At 35.7% G+C, this 21,701-nt stretch overlaps 3 protein-coding genes and 1 non-coding gene across 8 annotated transcripts; all 4 read left to right on the top strand.

Moving 5' to 3' along the window:
• The first annotated feature begins 3,173 nt into the window (after positions 1–3,173).
• Positions 3,174–6,101, top strand: LOC142624156 (reticulon-like protein B13). The gene is given in 5 exon segments (XM_075797675.1): positions 3,174–3,210; positions 3,293–3,479; positions 3,573–3,734; positions 3,736–3,782; positions 5,923–6,101. Coding segments are annotated over 5 exon segments (612 nt in total).
• A 388-nt stretch (positions 6,102–6,489) lies between these two features.
• On the top strand, positions 6,490–6,561 carry TRNAW-CCA (transfer RNA tryptophan (anticodon CCA)). Its single transcript has one exon. It is a non-coding gene; the product is annotated as a tRNA-Trp (tRNA).
• Positions 6,562–9,367: 2,806 nt separating this feature from the next.
• Positions 9,368–9,937, top strand: LOC142625411 (RPW8-like protein 3). The gene has a single exon (XM_075799075.1). The coding sequence runs from the start codon at positions 9,368–9,370 to the stop codon at positions 9,935–9,937; it is 570 nt and encodes a 189-aa protein (XP_075655190.1).
• Positions 9,938–14,238: 4,301 nt separating this feature from the next.
• Positions 14,239–20,854, top strand: LOC142623474 (putative disease resistance protein At5g66900). Of its 5 annotated transcripts, none has more exons than XM_075796899.1 (6): positions 14,239–14,271; positions 14,483–15,133; positions 15,936–16,342; positions 16,649–17,010; positions 17,650–17,861; positions 17,960–19,292. In XM_075796899.1, the coding sequence occupies exons 2-6, from the start codon at positions 14,509–14,511 to the stop codon at positions 18,793–18,795; spliced, it is 2,442 nt and encodes an 813-aa protein (XP_075653014.1). In that variant the 5' UTR covers positions 14,239–14,271; positions 14,483–14,508; the 3' UTR covers positions 18,796–19,292. The 5 variants fall into 5 exon arrangements, 3 of the variants coding, with proteins under 3 accessions (XP_075653014.1, XP_075653013.1, XP_075653015.1); XR_012842145.1 differs by lacking the exon at positions 14,239–14,271 and adding an exon at positions 20,716–20,854 and having other exon boundaries at positions 14,299–15,133; positions 17,960–19,116; XR_012842146.1 differs by lacking the exon at positions 14,239–14,271 and adding an exon at positions 20,403–20,694 and having other exon boundaries at positions 14,299–15,133; positions 17,960–19,116.
• Positions 20,855–21,701: the final 847 nt, after the last annotated feature.

Here is a 21,701-nt window from a genome sequence, read left to right as displayed (position 1 = left end):
GCTGGTATATGTCAGATACATATTTTGAAATTTTCAATTGCTTCATTCCTTTTTTCCATAGTTTTACAGGAGTTACATATAGAGATGCATATATGGCATCCATTGAATTTGAAGCCAAGGTACTTTTTTTGATTAATTGTCAAGCTGAGAAGTTCATACAAGCTTTATTAAAATGTATTAGATACCCATCTTATAACTGTTTGAGGATTTGTTTTATATTGTATAATTAACAATTCTAACACTTGATAATTAATGGTGTTTTTAAAAATCTTTTTCCTAATACTGTCAGTTATAAGAATAAAAATCAACTCTACAGGAGACAAGAAGTCCATGAAGTTTGTGTCTTACCAGGTGAGAAAGCCCTCAGGAAAACCCCAAGGTGAATTGAACTTTTCTTACAAGTTTGGTGAGAAAGTATCTAATGCAGCAGTGGCTCCAAAGGTCTATGGGGCTAAGCCATTGGCCTGGAGGAAAAAAAAAAAAAAAAAAAACACGCAGCTACAGCCAAATTCAAAAGAAAAAAAAAAACCAAAAGGGTTATGGCCGCGTTTTTAAAATGCAGCTATAGCTTTCACCTATAGCTGCATTTTTTAAATGCGGCTAGAGTATGTCCTATAGCCGCATTTATAAAAACATGGCCATTGGTCATGGCCTATAGCCGCGTTTGCAAAAATGCGGCCATAGACCCCTCAACCCTATAGTTACGAGTTTTAGGCCATAGTTGTAAACGCGGCTATAAGACATTTTTTTTGTAGTAATTAATGGGTTCATATTAAATTCGAAACGACACAAATGTACCTTTTTAATAAACAAGTCAACTAGAGTTTGACATGTGAAACATGTTTGAACTTGTTTAATTCATTTAATTGAAAGTTAATTTTAGCTGTTGGTGACTTTGTTTGGAGTCTAGTTGTATACTTATATGTTTTATAAAATATGAGAATTGCTAAAAAGTTATTTGTCTTAAAAAACGGTTCACTTGACTAACTTATTTATCAAATAAGTTGTATTGACCACGAATGGTTGATTAAATGGGTTATGCAAATGACGGAAAATGTTAGGATTATAATTTTTGTCACAACTTGCTTACATGAGTCCATCACTTTTATTCCACAATTTGCGATTTGCTATATGAGTAAATTGTGACAAAAATTGTGATCGTAGCATTAATATGCAAGTGACACCTCTCCCTACTTATTTTTATATTTTAATGTAAGACCGCCACTTTCTAACATAATTGGTGCACCTTCTTGTTAATGTTGTAAAGGCAACCAAAATTCGCCTCCATAAATAGTTCTAGTGTAAGACTGTAAGAAATGTGCGTTCAGAAGAAGTTTTTTTTGGGTCAATCCGAAGATGCCCATTGTAAAAAAAGAAAAAAAAATTAGAAAGATATCGAGGTTGTAGAAAAAGCATCGATTAAGTACCTGTTATTCCAAACTTTTTTTTTTTTTTGAGAAACCTATTGTTCCAAATAGGAATGGCAACGGATCAGGTTCGGGCCGAGTTTTTGCATACTCGTACCCGGCTCGATTATTAATCGGATTTTTTTTTCCGAGACCTAGACTCGCCCTACCGGGCTCCGCGGGCCCCGTTTATCTTCTTGGGTCCAAATCTTGCTCAACCAAAAAAAAAAAAAAAATCAATGCAGCAATAATAAGGATCTAAGCACACACATTTCAACATAAACTGAAAATACATGTAAGTCTCAACATTATTATTGCTAACAGTAAATTTAACAAAGTAATAGACTACTTATCAGTGGTTTTGATAAGTGTTTAACAACAAATTTGATCAGTGACTATATGAATACACATTTCATAGCAACCTTAACACTTCAATGCTCTCTCTTTCTCCCTCTCTCCTTTCCCTCTTAGACCTTGCTCACTCCCTCAAATATGGGCCGATCGGCGGTGGGTGGTGGTGGGTCTGTGGACTGAGCGTGGTGGTGGGTTCGTGGAGGTGGGTGTGGGTGTGGGTGGTTGTGGGTCTGTGGGCTGAGCGTGATGGTGGGTCTGTGGGCTAAGCGCTGTGGTGGGTCTGTGGTTTGAGCGTGGTTTCTGTAGGCTAATTGGTGGTGGTTGTGGGTTTGCTCATCGGTAGTTTTTTTTTTTTGAGATGAGTTTGGTGATTGGTGGAGTGGGTTAATGGTGGTGGTTTTAATTGTGTTGATGGTGGTGTGGGTTTAATGGGCTTTGGGGTTGCGTTGATGGTGGTATGGATTTAATGGGTTTTTGTGTGTTGGAGATGGTGGTGTGTGTATGGTGCAGCAGTGGTGGAGACCGTGGGGATGCTGGGTTTTTTTTTTTTGGTGGTTGCTGCGGTGTGTGTAGCGCGGTGGGGTGGTGGTTGTTTGGGTGGGTTTCGGTGATGTTTGATTTGGTGGGGGATTTCGGTGGTGGCTGCGTGATGACTGATGAGGCACTGAGGCGTGATGAGAAAGTGGAACTGTGACTGAGGCAGTGAGGCGTGAGGGAATGAGATGAGAGACGGCTAGGTTGGCTTAGTGAGTACTGAGTGGTGACTTAGGTTAGGGTTTGCCAATTAGAATGATATAAATATATATATATATATATATATATATATATATATATATATATATATATATATAAAAGGGGGGTTTTAAGTAATCTCACATAACAGGGTATTTTTCCGGGCTAGGTTTTCAAGCCGGGTTCCGGGTTTTTTTTTTTAAATTTTATAAAACCCGGACCCGACCCGGACTCGCTTCGGATTTTTAAAAAAAAATCCATACCCGACCCTATTCTTTGTTGGGCCGGATAAAATGCTGCCCATTAGAGTCAGGCCGGACCAAGTATCTGCGGGTCGGATCTAAATGGTCATCCCTAATTCCAAACTTGAAACAGCTACACACTTACACATGCACAAAGTGCTGTTGCGAGCGTGCTCTGTCTGACTGGCTTAAGGCGTCACAAGCGGTGCATGGCTTCCACGTACGTTTTCTTTTAGTCCTCACGTGGAAGCGTAAAATTCCACTCTGAATCTCTTACCAACAGTTCACCGAGAGATCAATTGTACAAAATTCCAAACCAGAAAAAAAAAAGTACTCAAAAACGTATAACACCTACGTCCCATCTTCATCTTCAGCTCTGACCATAAAGTGAAGGGAAAAAAGAAGAAGTTAATCTGCAGCTTCATTTCAATCTTCAAATATGTCTAGTACAACACAATCTTCATTGCCCAATTCAGGTAATTACATTCCATAGCTAAGGCAATAAGCTTTTACGTACCCCTATTTGTCCTTTCACTAGTATTTTGTTTTGACACAGAGACACTCTGAGAGATATATTCCTATGGAAGAGAAAGGGGCAAAGTATGGCGGTTCTCTTAATTTCAACAGCAACATGGGTGTTGTTAGAAGTCTATCAATTCAGCTTCCTCACTGTTATTTCATGGGCAGCCATGTTCGTTGTTACTTCAATGTTCCTTTGGGGCAATATTCTCAGGCTTCTTGGCAAGTAAGGCCCTCCGACATTCACTTCTTCTTTTCTTTTATTTTTCTTTTTTTGGACTGGGATATGGTGGATCATAGTTGATTATTTTGGATTCAGAGATGTGCCAGACATGTCGTGGCTGGAAATTTCAGAGGAATCAACTATTGAAATGGTGAATGGGGTTAGAGCATGGATTGAAGAAGGAATTCGATGGATGTTTCGAGTGAGTGCAGAGAGAGACTGGTTTGTCTTTGTAAGAACTGTTGCTGGTTTGTTGTTACTCATATGTGGGGACTTTCTCCGATCTTCTAACACTTCTTTACATAGGTAATCTCTTAAGGAAGTCAGAAATCTATATGCGAGTGTGTGTGTGTGTGTGAAGTGGGATTAATGTGGTATATTCTTTGCAGGTACAGGGCCGGCTCAATGAATTTGGGCCCTAGGCAAAAGCTTTAAACGGGCCTTTTATTATATTTAATTATAAATTCATATATTTTTTTCAATTAAAATTTATTTTTCTTGCTTTTTGAGAGGCAAAATTACTAATTAAATTTTTGTCAGTTGATTTGTATTATGTTTTGAATTAAACAACTTCCAACAAAAACAAAATACTTTATCTAGGTCTTTCGAATACACTAACCATTTTCTATCATGTTTCTCCCCATTTGGTAATTTTCGAATATAATGTGTAGTAGAAAAATGTCTAGAGTTCTTATCTATAGGAAAGTTTAGATCATCAACTCTTATTGGACCATTTTCTACTAACAAATCTCTTAATTTTATATCAATAGTTTTCCATTGACTTAGATCAAAAATATTTGTAGGAATATAATTAGGTTGATCATTAATATTTTCACTCTCCTCTAAATTATTTTGAGCTTCATTATCAAGAATGGTGACATTACATGTTTGAACATTATCATGACCAACTTCATTATTATCATTTTGTTGTATATTTTCATTATCTTCTAACTCTTTTTGATGAATTTCTTGTTCATTTATGAAACCTTCACTCAAATTTTCTGCAAGATTTTGTTTTTTACTAGTAATAAATTTGTCCATAGCTCCTTTTTGAGATTCAATTAGTTATTCTCTCTGTCTTTTTTTTTTTTTAGTTTTTCATATCCAGATAGATATTTTCTAGTAGACATTTGTAATTCAAAAATATTTATAAATAAATGAAACACAATCAATAATAAAAAAAAATTACAATTTAACTAGAATAATATAAATTTAGTGTATAAAACAATAGAACCTGGTTTATCAAAAGCACAATTGCAGCTTTACTTAATATGATCACTTTACACTTTAAACCTGCACAAAAAAATTAAAATTAATATTAATACATAGTAAATTATTCTAAGTTTATAATTTTGTTATCAATACTTTTTTTTTTTTTTTTTTTTGTGTAGCAGTAAACCCTTTTTTTAGCAAAATGTGTAAGACTCAACTTAATTGGATCCACTAAGACTAAGACTAAGACTAAGAACAGTCCCCTATCCCTCCATGGCTCCATCCCACTAAATCTGATTTCTTAAAAAAAAAAAAAACAACGTGTGAGACTAGAACTAGAAGTCTATAGAATCAATACTTTAACTTAAAAGAATCAATACTTTAACTCTTTTAAGTGGGTCCATTCGGACCATTCCATAGCATTCTAGAAAAATCTAAAGAAATCAAACAAACTAAAGACTAAAGTTCAGCAGTTCAGCCAAAAAGAAAGAAAAAAAATCCAGCAGCAATTTTTCCTCAAGAAAAGAAAAAAACCCAGCAGCAATGAGCAAACTCCTCTTCAAAAAAAAAAAAAAAACCCAGACACCCGGTAGCAAACATGAAGAAGACGAAAGAGGCAAAGGAAGTGAAAACAAAAAAGAACCTGAAATGAAGATTTGTCAACACACCAAGTCTATTGTCAGCACCAATTGATGTGTAAGCCAACTAAAAAGAGTGTTTTTTTTTTTAGAATCAAGATGAAGAGAGTCATAGAGTGAGTGTTTTTTTTCTTCTTTCTTTTTTCTGCATTTTCTTATTTGTCTCTTCTTTCTGCTTTTTGTAATCTTTTCTTCTACACGCTAAAGATTTCTGCTGTTTGTAATCTTTTCTTTTGCAAGCTAAAGCTTTGGTGATGGCCTGATGGGATTAGCCTTTTGCCTTCACGTCACATAGTCACTTCAGCTTTTTTCTTCGTGAGAAATTGGCCTTTGTGAGAAATGGGCCTTCATGGCCTGATGGGATTTTTGTTAATGGCCGTTTGTAATCTTTTTTTTTTTCCTGTGAGAAATGGGCCTCTGTGAGAAATGGGCTTTCATGGCCTGATGGGATTTGGTTATGGCCGGTTGTAATAAATTTTTTTTTAAGGAGAAAAAGCAATATTGTATAATATATTATTACTATTTGGGGCCCTCTCTTATAAGTGGGCCTTAGGCGGTGGCCTAGCTGGCCTATAGCTTCAGCCGGCACTGTGCAGGTATTGTAACCGGCATGACTGTTCCAGTACTTTATATGAAGTACGAGGATAATATAAAGAGGCAAATGGAATGGGTGAAGGGGCAATCAAGAAGATTCTATGACATGATTGATGAGAAGGTCGTAAAGAACATGAAGAACAAGATCGTCAAAGTAAAGAAGGAGAAGAAGGTTGAATAGTTTCTTTACTTACAAAAGTCGCGGTGTACCGTGTATATTAATATGTATATATATCATCTTTACGTTATTATCAGCAGCTTCGTTAATTTCGAGTGTGTGCATAATTATATAAGTGTAACGCAATATTAATCACAAGCATAAAAATGGTGATAAACAAGAATAAGGTGGTCTGTGAGCTTTAAGGCAAGCTTTTCCACATCTTTTGTGATTGTAATTAGGGGTGCTCAATAAAATATTGAACATCAAGAAAAGGTCGCATAGTGGGTAGTATTTGTTACATCCAATGTTCAGTTCAAACCTGTTACACACCGTTGGAGTTCACAAAAAACTTTGGAAAATGAATCATATAGTAGAATAATATCTATTATGTGCGACATTAAAAACAAACGGATCCGTGGCGCAATGGTAGCGCGTCTGACTCCAGATCAGAAGGTTGCGTGTTCGATTCACGTCGGGTTCAATTTTGTTGTTTTTATTTTTTCATGGGCCCCCCAATGGCTATGATTTACGAACCTGAAATGGGCTGGGTTTCTGAACTCCACGTCGGGTTCAATTCCGTTCTTCTTCTTTTCATGGGCCCCCAATAGCTATGATTTATGAACCTGAGATGGGCTGGGTTTCTGAACCCCATGGGCCCAATAGCGTTATTGGAGAAGGATTAAGGAGGAGAAAGTTAACAGCAGCTAGGGATGGCCATACCAATGGATATCCAACCCTATCCGATCCAAATATTTCGGGTAATACCCGATTTTTTATGGGTAGAGCTTAACCGGGTAGGGTATGGATATTACCCAAATTGTTTGGGTAGGGTTTGGATATTATCCAAACTTGACCCGTATTTAAAAAAAAAAAAAAAAAACTCACTATGTCCTCAAAAGTACTCTGACTTCTCCAAACCAAATCCAAAAATGAAAAATGAAAAACAATTACAACAAAAAAAAACCCACTATGTCAAGTCGTCCAAGCCATCCGATCTGTCTTCCCCACACCAAATCCAAGCCTTCAAATCCCAACTTAGCCACAATGGTGAAGAAGTTCATGGAAAAGAAGTCGTCGTCTTCTTCGTCAAAAGCGGTGAAGATGGTGATTCCGTCGGATGTGATTGCAGAGGAATGAAATCGCCTTTTTTTGATGAAGAGGATTCTTCCCGTTATCGGAAAGATTCAACGGCTCCAACAACGGCATCGGAGGCGGATCATCTCACGCTACTCCACCTTGGTCAGAGCAGCTGATCTCTTTCTCATCTCCGATCACGTTGATGACCTTCTCCATGGAATCTCTCTCTCTCTCTCTTATAGTCTTTGTTTGCTTGCTCAGAAAATGTTGTGTTCTGATTTTACTTTTGGATTTTGTTTTAAGGACTGAGGTGGAGCTAAGTTTCTGTTCGTGTTCTGATATTTTATATACACACGGTAACAGACCAAAGAGTGGGAAAAAAAAATACACGTGGAGGGTGATAAAGCTGTTGGATTTTTTTTAAAAAATTAAATGGGTTTCAGGTAGGGTATGGATATCCATGGATAATATGTTCGGGTAAGATTCGGGTATGAATACTAATGGGTATTGATATTCGGGCATTCATGGATAAAATTTTCGGGTAGGGTATGGGTGTATCCGATCTATACCCTATCCATGACCATCCCTAACAGCAGCCCAAATTCTAATCCGGAGTCTTGTGGCCGAAAAAGATATGGGCCCAACCCTCTCCAGAAAATTGACCCAAATGCTCCAATCTTTATTAAATAAAAAAAGTGTCTGAAATTAGGGTAATTACTAATTACACTAGTAGAAGCGAATGAGTTATTTTGACCTGTTCCAGAACACGCTTTACACTGGCAAGATCTCAATTGAGCCGCTTTTTGTCTTTGAAAAATGATAGATCAACGTGTGGAAACCCGAAACAAGGTTACGTTTTTTCTAAACTTTATTTCCTTCCCTGCTGTTTCGTAATGAGTTGAACTCAAACTTCGTCAAGCTCCTCTTATTATTTCTCTCATATTGTTTGTGAACCTTCCCTTCCACAGACAATGAGTTTGTCTAGATAGGAAAATCTTGTTAAGTGGCACTTCTAGATTTTGGACCCGGCCACGCCAGTTGTAGCTACTCAAATCCTTATTTCCTAAGTAATGTAGTTGTACCGTGAGCAATGACGGACTATACTTGGACTTGGGGGCAGTGGCCCCCAATTTCTCAAATTTTTTTTTAGTGTATATATATATTATGAGGGCGTTTGGATGCAGCTTATTGCTGCGTCCACGTTTTCCCCCTTTTTTTTTTTTTTTTTTTTTTTTTTGTTTCAGCCGAAGTTGTTGACTAATTCCTCATGAACAGTGCATCCGTGCACTGTTTATGGACCCACAAATTTCACTTTTCAGTAACTTTTTCATTAAAAATGGGTCTCACTGCACTATTCACACATTTAAAAATTATTTTGCTACAGTGTTTTCAGTTTTCAGCAATATGTTTTAATTTTAATAATTTGTTTCATTAAATTTGTAATTTGTCCATTCAACAATATTATTGATCTTTTTAAAGGCTATATAAAATTTTATTGATCTAAAATTTGAAATAAATTTTAACAAGTTTAACAACAAAATTTACCAATAACAAATTTAAGCCCAAACAACACCCAAAACCAACCCATGCAAGACAAACAAAAAATAAAGTAAAATAAAAAATTTCTAAGTCAGTTCTAACTAATCTAAGTGAACAACTACATCTGACAATACACAAGACACTCAAAAAACAGTTTTTTTTTTTTTTTTTTTAAACTTAACTTTCTAAATTGAGAAATACAACGTCGATAATATTTTCATAACAAATCACACGCGATAAGTTGTTATTGATTCTAATTTGAATTTACAACTTAAATTACTTTTTTACCCACTCATAACAACCAATAATAACTTATTACTTAAGATTTGTTGTGATAATATTGTCAACATAGCATTTCTCTTCTAAATGAATGCTTATTTGGTGTAAAAAAAAAAAAAATTGTTTATTCTTTTGCCCCATAACTCTAAGTTTTGGCTCCATACCTAACCGTGAGTGCGTAATATCCAGGAAATTTCAAAGAGAAATATAGTTAAAGAGTTAAAACCAAGTTCAAGTCAGTTCATACTGTAAGATGTTTCATAATACAAGCATATATCAAATGAAAAAACGAAGAAACTTCTTAAAGTTACTTCCACTTTCCTGTTATAAATGTGGTTTTTGTAGCAAAGAAATGATTGTGGGTACTTATATTTGCAAAAAAAAGTTCACAAATGGAAGCTGTAACAGCATGTATTGGGGAGGCAGTTATTGGAAATGCAGCCCAGGGAGTTTTGCATGTTACAGGTAGAGCTTTTAAATTCAAATCCATTCTCAAAAACCTTGAAACCACGATTGTTTCTGCAAATTCAACCATAAATGAGATTTATCATTTAGACCAAGACCCAGAAAATGCTTTAATGGATGAACTACATCTGTTGATCCAAGAGTTAATTAAAGCAAAGCAGCTTGTTGGTAAGTGCTCGAAGGTTTCTTGGTGGAACTACTACAAGAAGTACAGGTACTCCAAGAAGCTACTTGAATTGGATGGTTCTCTTTGTAGCCTGCAGATTCAAATGGATTCGCAGATTAAGAATTTCAAGAATGTTCAGCGGATTTTGGATGAGATACGAGCACTGAATAGAAGATTGGATCAAATGGTACCAGAACAAAGAAATGAAAGTAATGTTTTTCTTGTGGGTTCTGGATTAAGAAGAATTGTCCAATCCATGCCACGGCAGATCATTCTCTACTTGAGTTCACTTATTTTGAGGTTCCACAGATGGGAACATATCAAAGGTTAACAGTCAGCTTTTATCCATGTAAAGAATTAATGTTTATATATAATAGTACTAGAAAATATGACAGTGGGGTGTGGTAGCTGCATTTAATAGATCATGTACCATCCATGTTTTGTACAGATCTCATAGATTAATCTCTTTTTATCATGTATAACAACAATGCAAAATCCACTAGTCAAATGATGTTGTAATCAATCGTATTTGATACAAATTAATAAAGTGCTCATAAACCAGCACCTTTTAAATAAATGAAGCAACATTCTAAAATCTTCATCATGAGGCGTCCATAATATTGCAGTTTCGTACCATCAAGCCTAGCTAGCAATTAATTAATACACATTAAGCAGAAAGCTAAATAAAAATGGAAATTTGATGTGGTCAATAAATTCACATCCTAGATATGGATCTATATTACAATCAGCTTCTTGTAAAGACGGAAACTATCTTTAGAGTAATTTTTTTTTTTTGTTGGATAAGTAACTATCTTTCAGAGGCTTTAGAATAGTAGAAGGTGAACTTGCCAAAATTCAAGTGATTAATTACAGAATTATTAAATTATGATAGAATTTCATCAGGCAGACAATTATTAAAGTATGTAAACTTTGTGTGTGTGTGTATATATAACTTTATTGATAATCCCAAAATGGTATATTAAAATAGACCTGTATCAAATGGTGTATATATATAATTTTTTTTTTTCTAGATTGCTGTATTTGAAAATATTATTCAAAATGCACTAATATTTTATTTGGAACACCATAAATTTGTGTTGAATTTTATACCAAAAAATAAGTAGTCATTCCATTTGTGGACTAAATGCTAGCCAGAATTTTTTCTTAAATGCTTTGGTGAAACATACATAATTCAAATAGGAGTTAGTTTAGATGAGGATAATGATGTTGTGTAATATTATATCTATTCAATAGAATATAATTATTTGCTTAATTACATGTATATAATCCGTTTGACAAAATTACATGATGAATTTGTTTTATTTATTCTAAAATTCTTAATGCGTGGATTGTGGTTAGGAGGAAGAGAGATGATGATGGTGGCGTTGATGGTGATAAAGAAAGCACCAAAAGACGACATCAAATTAATCAGCAATTCAAGTATCTCCAAGTCACATGATATGATTTAAGTGTGCTAGTTGTTTGGAAGGAAGAAATATCAATATATCTTTTAATAGATATTTTTGTAATGAAGCTATAAATTGTTATCTTAACATTGTTTTAGTGTGATTATCAAACTATAAATTGTTACATTTTTAAAACTCAAAAGTATAAAAAGTTTTGCTCATATCATTTTCTATAGATGATTCTCACATCTTTCTTTATTTACTAGAGAGAAAAAAAAAGTTATTATTTGTCGCCATTCGTTCTATCAAATTTTATCATTTTCTTTTTCATTAATATTTATTAGGGTTTTGATGCCTTTTTTTTTTTTTTTTTTACAATAACTCAACATGAAAGTGTGTCATATTTGGAGATTTCAATGCTTTATATATGATGAATTTTTCAACAAAGGTTGAAATATAAAAAGCTTTTATATAATATAAAATAACTATAAGTAAAATAAACACAATATGATGATTTTTGGAAATTTCACATATTTTTTTAAGTATTAGGGCTCAAATAAAAATTTGTTTAAAAATTCGCAAATAATGAAAGATTAAAATTTGTATAAATCTCAAGGCTTGCATTTATACCACTGCATACCCTTGGTGCAATGGTCAGTCCACAAGTATAAGTACTTGTAGGGTATAGGAGACAAGGACTGGAGTTTAAGGAGGAAATTTCACACGCATATACACTTAGATTATGCTAGAGTAGAATTTCTAACTTATATATATAAAAAAAAAGCTTGCATTTATTAATTTTAGGTTGCAAGTTGTTGATGCCCATTTAGGCAAAAGGGCCCATGATAGAAGAAGCCCACCAATATGAAAAGGGGTGAAGAAAGAACATGTAGCAAAACAAAAAAAACTATTGAGCCCAAATGGCAGGAATAATGGTCCATAAGCCTACAAGATAGTAAAAGGGCCCCAAAAAAGGCAAATGGGTCTAAGGGAGGCCCAAAGAATGAAATAGTAAGCCCATGGGAATCATAAGAAATAGAAAGAAAGCAAAGATGGATCGGAAGAGCCCCCAAGAAATGGATTAGTAAATGGGATTGGTTCAAAGGCCAATAAACCCAAAAGTAAAGGATAAGGTCATTGGGCCTGGGAAGCCCAAAAGATTTAGCAAAAGCCCATGAGAATGTGAGAAGTAGGAAAGAATGAGATGGGCCAATGATGCCCCAAGGAATGAAATGGGCCAAGGATGCCTAAATGAATAAAATAGGATGGGGAAGCCCAAGATGCTATAAGAATTAACCTAGCAAGAACACTGGACAACGTAAACTAAGGGAATGAATAACACATGAAACTAGCATGATAGGCCCAGAGGGAGCCTAGCAAACACAAGTTAAACAATATCATGGCAGAAACAATGCAGTGGCGTGGCCAGAGTACCAGTTAGCCCACAAACCAGAATTGAAAGGAGACAGGGGCTGAATTAAAGAAGAAAAAGCTCATACCCAAGCTATACCAAAGAAGAAACGAGATGCAAAGAATGAAGACTCAATGACTCATCCATGCCATAAAGAGTTAAACGAGCAGCAAAACACGCAGCAGGACCAGACAAACCTACAGGCAATGGCAAATGCGTGAACACCAGACAAGTAATGGACTCAAATGGGAATGGAGCATGCACAAGGCTTAAGCACCACCCACTTGTACCTAGCCAATATATGGGCGGTGGGCCATGGGTCAGAGGTAAGAGAGGGTACGGTCTGGTGGTAGGGAGAAGGGAGAAGTCTATTCTAGGGTTCTCGCTTTAGCTCTTTTGAGAGAAACATCTTACTAGGATGACATACCACCCAAAAGAGTCAAAGATGAGCTAGAATCACTAGGTGCATGCTATAGGAGTTAGCAAGAGAGAAAAACAACCCTTATCCAGATAGGAGTGCCACAAGAATCAAGAAAACAAAATAAAACATCTTTTATTTGGGAATGAAGCGTGGTGCGGCTAACACAATGTAATGGTGATGGCTGGGCAGCCAGCAATCTAGTGGCCAGTCTGAGAAGAACACCCACAACAGGCCAAAAGTAGTTGAGAGGTAAAATGGTAAATCTTATCACGGAAGGCAGTATAAAAAGGCCTTAGTTGTGCATTGTAAACAACAACAACGAGGAATAGGAGAAAACACAGAAAAATAGAGAAGTGAGAAACAAAAAAAAAAAACAAAAAAAGAAGATAAACAAAGAAAATAAGATAACCGAGAGGAAGCAAATAGGAGTGAGAGGAATGGAAAGCATGCACCAATAGGCTGCCCACTTCTTTCACTCTCAATAGCCTGCCCTCTAACAAGTTAAGAATTTGATATTAAGCCACTTAGGTCCCTTTTCCAAAGTAGGTAATTTCTATGGCAGGATTCCCCTATGAGATTACCCACATTGGAGATTGGTTCCTTTTATGGACTTAAATCCGTCAAGGAGCAAAGTTTAATAGACTAACCCCCTTCCTTCTTTATGATTGTTAAAGTGGTAACGTCATTTTTCTTGTTACTAATTCATTCTTGCCATACTTATATTATCGTATTTTCTTTTGCAAAATTGTTTAAACATTATCTTTGTTCGGTAGCAAGTACTTTAGTTAAAATATTTTAACAATTCTGCTATATTATGTTTCTCCTGCTATAACGTTTTTGTAACAATATTTCCTATCGTGGGCACGTGACCAAAATTCCTGCTTGGGGTTCTAGCTTGCATACAAGTTGGTTTAAGGTGAATTTCAATTGAACCAGTCACGACTCTCCCACCCTAGAATCATTGGGTTATAATACAGCAGGAGCATTCAACCAAGGATATATATATATATATATAAATAAAATTAAAAAAAAGGCCCACCACACAAGTTTAAGGATTGAATTCTTTGATGAAAAAAACTAGGGAATGTAAGTAGGTAAAAGTTTTTTTTAAGACATCCTGTGTGTTAAAAAATTAAAAGTAGTTGTATTCTAGGGAAAAAAAAAAAAACACTTTACACTAAATATCTAATAAAAAACCATGCGAAGCACGGGTGGGCACTGACTAGTAATCTGAATATGCAAGGTCAATGCCCTAAAAGACTTCAAAGACTCGGAAACTTCCTCCCTAGTTCGTGGTAATTAAATACGCAATTGAGGAGAAAGGTGTACATCGAATATTGCTTTATTATTTGTCTTTTTTAGTTTCACTATTGTTTTCTTTTCCACGAAGGAATAAATAAGCAAGGCATACACATACACTCACATTGGTAAATTAATTTCCTTTGTATTTTTCTCTTCCGTTTCCTTAAGGACCTGAACTGGTTTCCATGTTTATTGGATTGTTTAATTGATTCGGCTTTGTATTTTTCAGGTTTCACTGCTAGTTCACTTGCGCTAGCTGTGTTGCACGTTTTCATTTATTATAGTATTAAAATCTAATTCATCCATAAAAACTAAAAAAATTTGCATTTTGCATAGTTGGGTGAAGTCTTGGAAGAGAAGTTATGGCAGCAGGGGCAGCTCTTGGGCTAGTATTTCAAGAGGTTGTTGCGGTGTTGCATGACGCAGTTAAGGAAGTGGGAAGCAAAGCCCTTATGTTCGAACCCATTCTTAAAAGCCTTGAATCCCAGCTAGGTAGTTTGGCGCCATTGGTCGAGGATATACGACAGTTAAGCGAACAACTTGATCTCCGAAAAGTGGAATCAGAGACCTTGATCGAACATATGAGGAAAGGCGAGAAGCTGGTTCGCAAGTGCTCGAAAATCCGGTGGTGGAACTACTGCTTCAAAGTCCATTACTCCACCAAACTTAAAGAGTTGGACGAGGAGATCGTCAAGTTCTGTCAGGTTAATTTGCAAGTATATAGCACGAGGAATGCGTTGCTGGCTTTGTCAAGTATGAATCGTATGCTGCAGAAAGTGGATTCGGTCGTGGAGAGTCTGGAGACACCAAGGGCGTCGTGCGCGGTTCCTGGACTCCGGGATGTAACAGTTGGGTTGGAAATGCCAATAATGGAGTTGAAGACTCTGCTGTTGAAGGAGGAAGTGCAGCTGCTTCTATTGACTGCCCCTGGAGGATGTGGGAAGACCACGTTGGTCCAAAAGCTTTGTGAAGATGACCAAATTAAGGGTACTCTCATTTCTCTTTTTTTTTTTTTTTTTTTGGTGTGTGTAATTTTTTAGTTTATAATTGGCAACTGTTTTAGAAGTATTGTTCGCATATTGTTGAAGTTATTTATGGTGCTATTATGTAAATCCTTATCATCTGGGAGTACCAACAACAAAGTACGCAGAATTTCAGTTCTGAATCCTGACATGGCTCTACTGATTGAATATTATATGTTTGGTTATAATTGGAATTGGAATAATGGGATTGCATTCACACGTGAAAACTTGAATATTTGCATATGAAATTGAAATAATATTTGGAAAGAAAAATGTCTCATTAGGTAAGATGTTGTATGCCGTGGCTAATTATGTTCATTCTTTTGTTTTGGCCCTTTCAACTGTCATAGCAGTGTTTTTGGCATTTTTCATACTATGAAATTCTATCTTAGAAAAGTAGTAAAAGATAAGATATAAAACAACAACAACAATTGAGCCTTAGTCCCAATATTTTGGCATTGGCTATGGATCTCGACAGAGTAATTAGGGTCGTTCGTATGTATTTTTTTCCACCATTCTATTATATCCAAAGTTATACTTTTGTTACCACCTTAATTAAGGTGTCAAAATTAGGAGATGCTTAAAAAATACAATTCTCATATCTTCATAATTGGTAGCGTTTTCACTTCTTGCCCTTTGCTGGGATTGGGATTGGGATTGGGAATTCTATTCATATGACTTGGCCATTATGCGTGTTTCTGTGTGTAATGTTATGGCTATGAAATGTGCCTCCACTGCAGCTTTCTAACTGCATTGTCTTTGGATAGGCATATATAAGGAAAATATTCTCTTTGTCAACGTTTCAAAAACTCCCAACGTGAAGGTCATTGTACAAAACCTATTTGATTATAAGCGTTGTCGGCCTGAGTTTCTAATTCAAAGTGATGAAGAAGCAATCGAACAGCTACCGCAACTGCTGAATCATATTGGACCTAATCCTATATTGTTGATCCTGGATGACGTCTGGCTTGGATCAGAATCCCTTCCCGAAAAGTTTAAGTTTAATATTCCAAAATACAAGATTTTGATTACTTCAAGAACTGCATTTCCAAGATTTGAATTTACATATAACTTAAAACTGCTAAATGATGTAGATGCAAATGATCTTTTTTGCCACTCAGCATCCCTGCAAGATGGGAGCTCTTACATTCCAGCAGAAGAAGATATCAAAAAGGTATGCTTAATTTTATTTGTACTTTTGCTTTTGGGTAAGGTATGTAGATGATTACAAAAGTATGTAGGCACTTTTGCCTCCTGGTGTTATGTACATATAGGTGCATAATACCACAGGTACCTGCCAAAATTATGTTTCCATACTTACACATACATTTAAGCTTTGCTTTGCTTGTTTTGTCACTCAAAACCATGTTTTCATATTTCCGAACAGTTGGTGAGGTTTAGATAATTAAACTCTCGGAAAAAAAATTGCCCCTGTAACCCCCAAACAATAACCAAGTTTATTTGGTTCCTTGAATTATAGATAGTAAGAGGCTGTGGGGGGTTCCCTCTGGTCCTTAAAGTGATTGGCGGCTCACTGCGTAGGCAGAAGGAGGAGGTATGGCGCAGTAGACTAATGAAATGGTCTGATGGTCGATCTTTTGTCAGTTCTGATGCTGAGCTGCTTGCTTGTCTTCAAAAAAGCCTAGAATTTCAATATGACAAGGACAACATCGAAGACTGTTTCATGGACCTAGGTTCATTTCCTGAAGACCAAAGGATCCCTGTTGCTGCCCTCATTGATATGTGGGCAGAATTATATGGGCTAGATGAAGATGGCATCCATGCCATTGCCAATTTGCAAGAACTCACCACTCGGAATCTGGCTAGTCTCGTGATGGCTAGGTATGCTGGCTGTTTTATTTCTATAATATGATTTTCTTTTTGTGTGATTTCTTCATGTGATTACTGCTAGTTGCTAGTTGTAATATGCTTTAACTCTATACCCGGCCATAGGCCTAGATATTTTATCATGTCTTATGGCTTAATAAACTTCTGATGGCAATTAATAATATGTTATTATGGTTTATTTGACATACCTGGCCATAGGCCGAAATATTTTCTTACCGTAAACATACCTGGCCATAGGGCCCAAATATTTTCTTACCATTGAAAAGGTGATTACTACAAAGATCTAGAAAGCAGGAAAATTATACCAAACTAGAGATTCCACCTACTTTGTCCATGAAAGGAGGGGGATTTCAATTTTTCTTAGTCTATATCTTTTCGCTGCTTTTCTGGCATAGCCTTGATTTAAATTACTGTAAACAGAAACTGGTAGTGTTGATTTCCCTTAGCTGTGTCATTATGTTCTCTCTCTCTCTCTCTCTCTCTCTTTCTTTCTTTCTTTTTTTCTTTTTTTTTTTTTTTTTTTTTTTTTTTTTTTTTTTTTTTTTTTGCGTTGATAATGGAATATATGTTTTTCCTATGCAAAGTATAAAAATTATAAATATGTTCTAAGCTTCTAATTTACCCATTCACCAGGAAAGATGCAAGTGAGGTCAACAGCTATTACAATGATGACTTTGTAACACAGCATGACATTCTTAGAGAGCTTGCTATGCATCAGAGCAGCCAGGAGCCTGAAGGACAAAGGCCAAGACTGATTATGAACATAAGTGGAAATAATCTACCAAAGTGGTGGATGGAACAGAAACAACTCCTTATCAATGCACGCTTATTATCTATCTCAACTGGTTAGCACTTCTTCTCTCTCCCAAATACACACTCATTCACATTATGTAAACTACATAATAACGAGTGCTTATCACACTATATACAATTCTTTTTGCAGATGAATCATTCTCATGGAGTTGGTGCAACATTCAAGCACCCAAAGTTGAGGTTTTAGTTCTGAATTTTCAGACAAAGAATTACACCTTACCTGATTTTGTGGAGACAATGGATGAACTCAAGGTTCTGATAGTCACTAATTATGGTTTCTTTCATGCCGGAATAAGCAATTTTCAACTGCTTGGGTCTCTACCCAATTTTAGGAGAATTAGATTAGAGAAGGTTTCAATTTCTTCCCTTTTCGAGACCGTTGTACCATTGAAGAGTTTGAAGAAAATATCCTTGTTCATGTGTAATATTGGCAAGGCTTTTGAGAATTGTACTAATCAACTTTCAAATGCTTTGCCAAATCTAATAGAGATACGCATTGACTATTGCAATGATCTGCTGGAATTGCCTGTTGGGCTGTGTGATATTGTCCTCCTAAAAAAACTTAGCATCACCAATTGTCATAAGTTGTCTGCATTACCTAAAGGAATTGGAAAGCTGGTGAATTTAGAAGTACTAAGGTTTAGGTCTTGTACTAATTTGTCAGAGTTGCCAGAGTCAATCAGAAGCCTCCATGAGTTAAGCACTCTTGACATATCTGACTGCCTAAGCATTAGCAAGTTGCCAAAACACATTGGTGAGTTGTGTAATTTAAAAGTGCTCAACATGAAAGGTTGCTTGAGATTGCGTAATTCGTTGCCAGAATCAACTGTGGAGCTTAAGCAATTAAAGCTTGTGGTATGTGACGAAGAAAGGGCCAAGTTATGGGAGCCTATCAAGGAATTCCTCACCGAGCTTAAAGTAGAGGTGGCTGAAAAAGATATCAACTTGAATTGGCTTCCCAAATAATGCATTATGAGAATTGTTCTTCTTGGAAAATGTTTTAGGTTTGATTATATTTGTTGTGTCAAATGGAAATATGGAGAGTCACTGTCAAAGCCATTGCCAATAGTTGCTGCTAGTCAAGATAGTCTCAGCGGAAGCAATGCTTGTTCTTCATGAGAGAACCTGTGTACATATTGTCAAGGTGTTTGAGGATGCATACAAGTTACCACTGAGAATCATTATTCTTAATGGTATTGAAAGGTTACTGGAGTATGTTGGCATTAGGCCTCATTTTTCAAATATAATCTCTCAGAAGTTATTGATCCTGTTCAATCCCTGAATGATGTAAGCTTATGCTTGATCATTCCTTGTGCACAATCCTTGGGTATTTTTTTTTTTGTTAGTATTATATGTGTCTCATGAACACTTCCTTTACCTCTATCTATATATATATAAAAAAGTTCCATTGGTTTGATCCTATAGAATCTGGCCCATTTTCTCATTAACTGAAAGGTATGAAATAAATAAGATTCCTCTTTTGATCACAAGTACTATGTGTAAGCTTTTGTTTTTTCCCTTTCTCTATCCCTACCCTGCAGTTTCAGCTTTAGAATCAAAGAGAACCTTTTGTGCTGTATGTATATATGTAGGTTATGTTATGATGTATCCTGAAAAAGGATAAGTTAAAGGCATAAAAGGATAGAAGCAGTTTAATAGAGAAGATCCTTGAGACATTATGTTATAAACTTCATTAGCATCGTATGATTTCCTAGGGAGCCCTATTTTCAATTATGTTTTATTATCTGAGCACCAGTTGAATCTCATTTCCTAAAATAGGACTTGATTTTGCCCTGATAATAGACTGGCCCATGCGTAGGGAAAATTCACTCTTTTTGGGTTTTGCTTGCTTTTTCTTTTTGTTTTTTTTTTTTTTTTTTTTTAAAGTTGAAGCATCTTTTTGCACGGGATTAAACTCATCCAAAGTAATAGACTAGCTGTTGGTCAATAATTATGCTTCATGAACACTGACTAGATTTCCATCATAAAGATCCAATAGTCATGCTATCATAAGAGATCAACTACTAAGACAATGTCTTGCATGATTTCTATTATAATGTTTTCTAGATATCACAATTATAATCCAATAGTTATCAAAAACAATAACACGCCAGTCTAAATTATATTCCAGATTGGCATAATCGGTAGATAGTTGAGACAGGGGATGCAATGTAGTCAGTAGTCCATTAAATCTGTTTCAATCCCATGCTTTGACTCTCATTCTGACTGTCTAAACTTAGCCTACATTTGGTTACTTGCTTACATGTGTTTCAAGGTGAGTTCTATTAGTTTCAAAAAAAAAAAAAAAAAAGGTGAGTTCTATTAGCAGCTTTATAACTGGTACGTGAGTCTTTTAATTGTTGAAAGTTATAGGGAAAGGAAAAGTAATTTGGTGGTTTTTCTTACATTTTTATTTGTTAAAAAGGAAAAAAAGCTTCTCTCACATAACATTTGCTCTTAATGACAACCATACCATTTGTGGTTTTTGTTTTTAATTAATGATTTCCCTTTCAATCATTGGCATTATTCCAAACAGTAGATGAGCATAAAATAATATTCAAAATTATATGCAGAGGACAAATGGGGCAGCTACTGAGGAAGGTGGCAAAGTGGATGAAAAGAAGGTTCCTAATGGCTACTAGAAAATGTTAAGGAGTGAATAAGAAATTGACAATGTGTCAACTTAAACTTGATTAGTTTTGCATTATCCTTTTGGTCTATGAGTTATTTAAAACTATTATTACAGATTTCTTCTATTTATTGTTATTGCCTGTTGAATCTGTTTGTGTTATCATTTATGATAAGATCTATGTTCGTTGTTCTTGTTTATATAATCACAAAAGTAAATTAATTTTGGGCAATATACCCAACAATGGCAATGTGCAGAAAAGCAAGATGAAGCACGAAGAAAACAACACTTAATGAGTGGCTGGCTTTTGCCAGGGTGTTATTGTGAAGAGAAGCAAGAAGAAGCCAAAGGATTGTTGTTGTAATTGTATTTGATGCAAATTAATGAAGTGCTTGCAAACAAACGCCTTTTAAATTAATTAAGCAACATTCTGAAAGCTTCATCTTGATTCATGCGGTGATCATCTTCATGATATTGCAGTTTCTTACCAATTAACAAGCCCAGCAAATATACATACAAAATAGAAAAAAGCTAAATCAATCTGGAATTCTGATAGAGTCACTTCTGATTGCCAGGTGCTTCTATTTTCCTCTACATTTTAACGAGAAAAAAAAAATGTCACATCCAAGAGATAAATCAAGATTACAAGAAGCTTCTTGTAAAGACATGAGAACTATATTTTAGAGGCTACAGAGCAGTACAATGCGAACTTGCGAAAATTCAAGCAATTAGTTACAGATTTGTTAAATTACGATAGAATTTGGGGAAGACCATTATATTTGTACAAAGGAGAAATCATGCTAGCATGTTGCATAATGCAGTGACTACCATTCAAGGGGCTCACACACCAGAATACAGAGAAGAGATAATCAAAGAGTTTATACATGGTTCAAACGGTTCTTATATCAACTGGCCTCACCCAAGGCCTTGATGAACAAAAGGTTAATTTGGTTATCAATTATTATCTCCTTGCAGAAACTGGAAAATGGAAGTCCATCAGAGCTGGACTATAGGGTGTACTTGCATTTGCATACGATGGTGTGGCAGTGCATTTTAGCCATAAAGGAGCTGTGTTTCAATGGCAGTGTGGTCATACGGAGATGAAATGTTCATGGCAAAATTGATAAGAATTTTGACACCCAAGTTCTCGAAGTGGGAATCTTGGGATAGCGACCAAGATTTTGAAGGCACTCTTAAGGTTTAGTTTAAAATCCCAGGCGATATACATGCCAGGCTTTCATAG

The sequence above is a fragment of the Castanea sativa genome, chromosome 2 (genome assembly GCF_040712315.1).
Source record: "Castanea sativa cultivar Marrone di Chiusa Pesio chromosome 2, ASM4071231v1".
NCBI lineage: Eukaryota > Viridiplantae > Streptophyta > Magnoliopsida > Fagales > Fagaceae > Castanea > Castanea sativa.
This window is presented reverse-complemented; position numbering and strand designations above follow the sequence as displayed.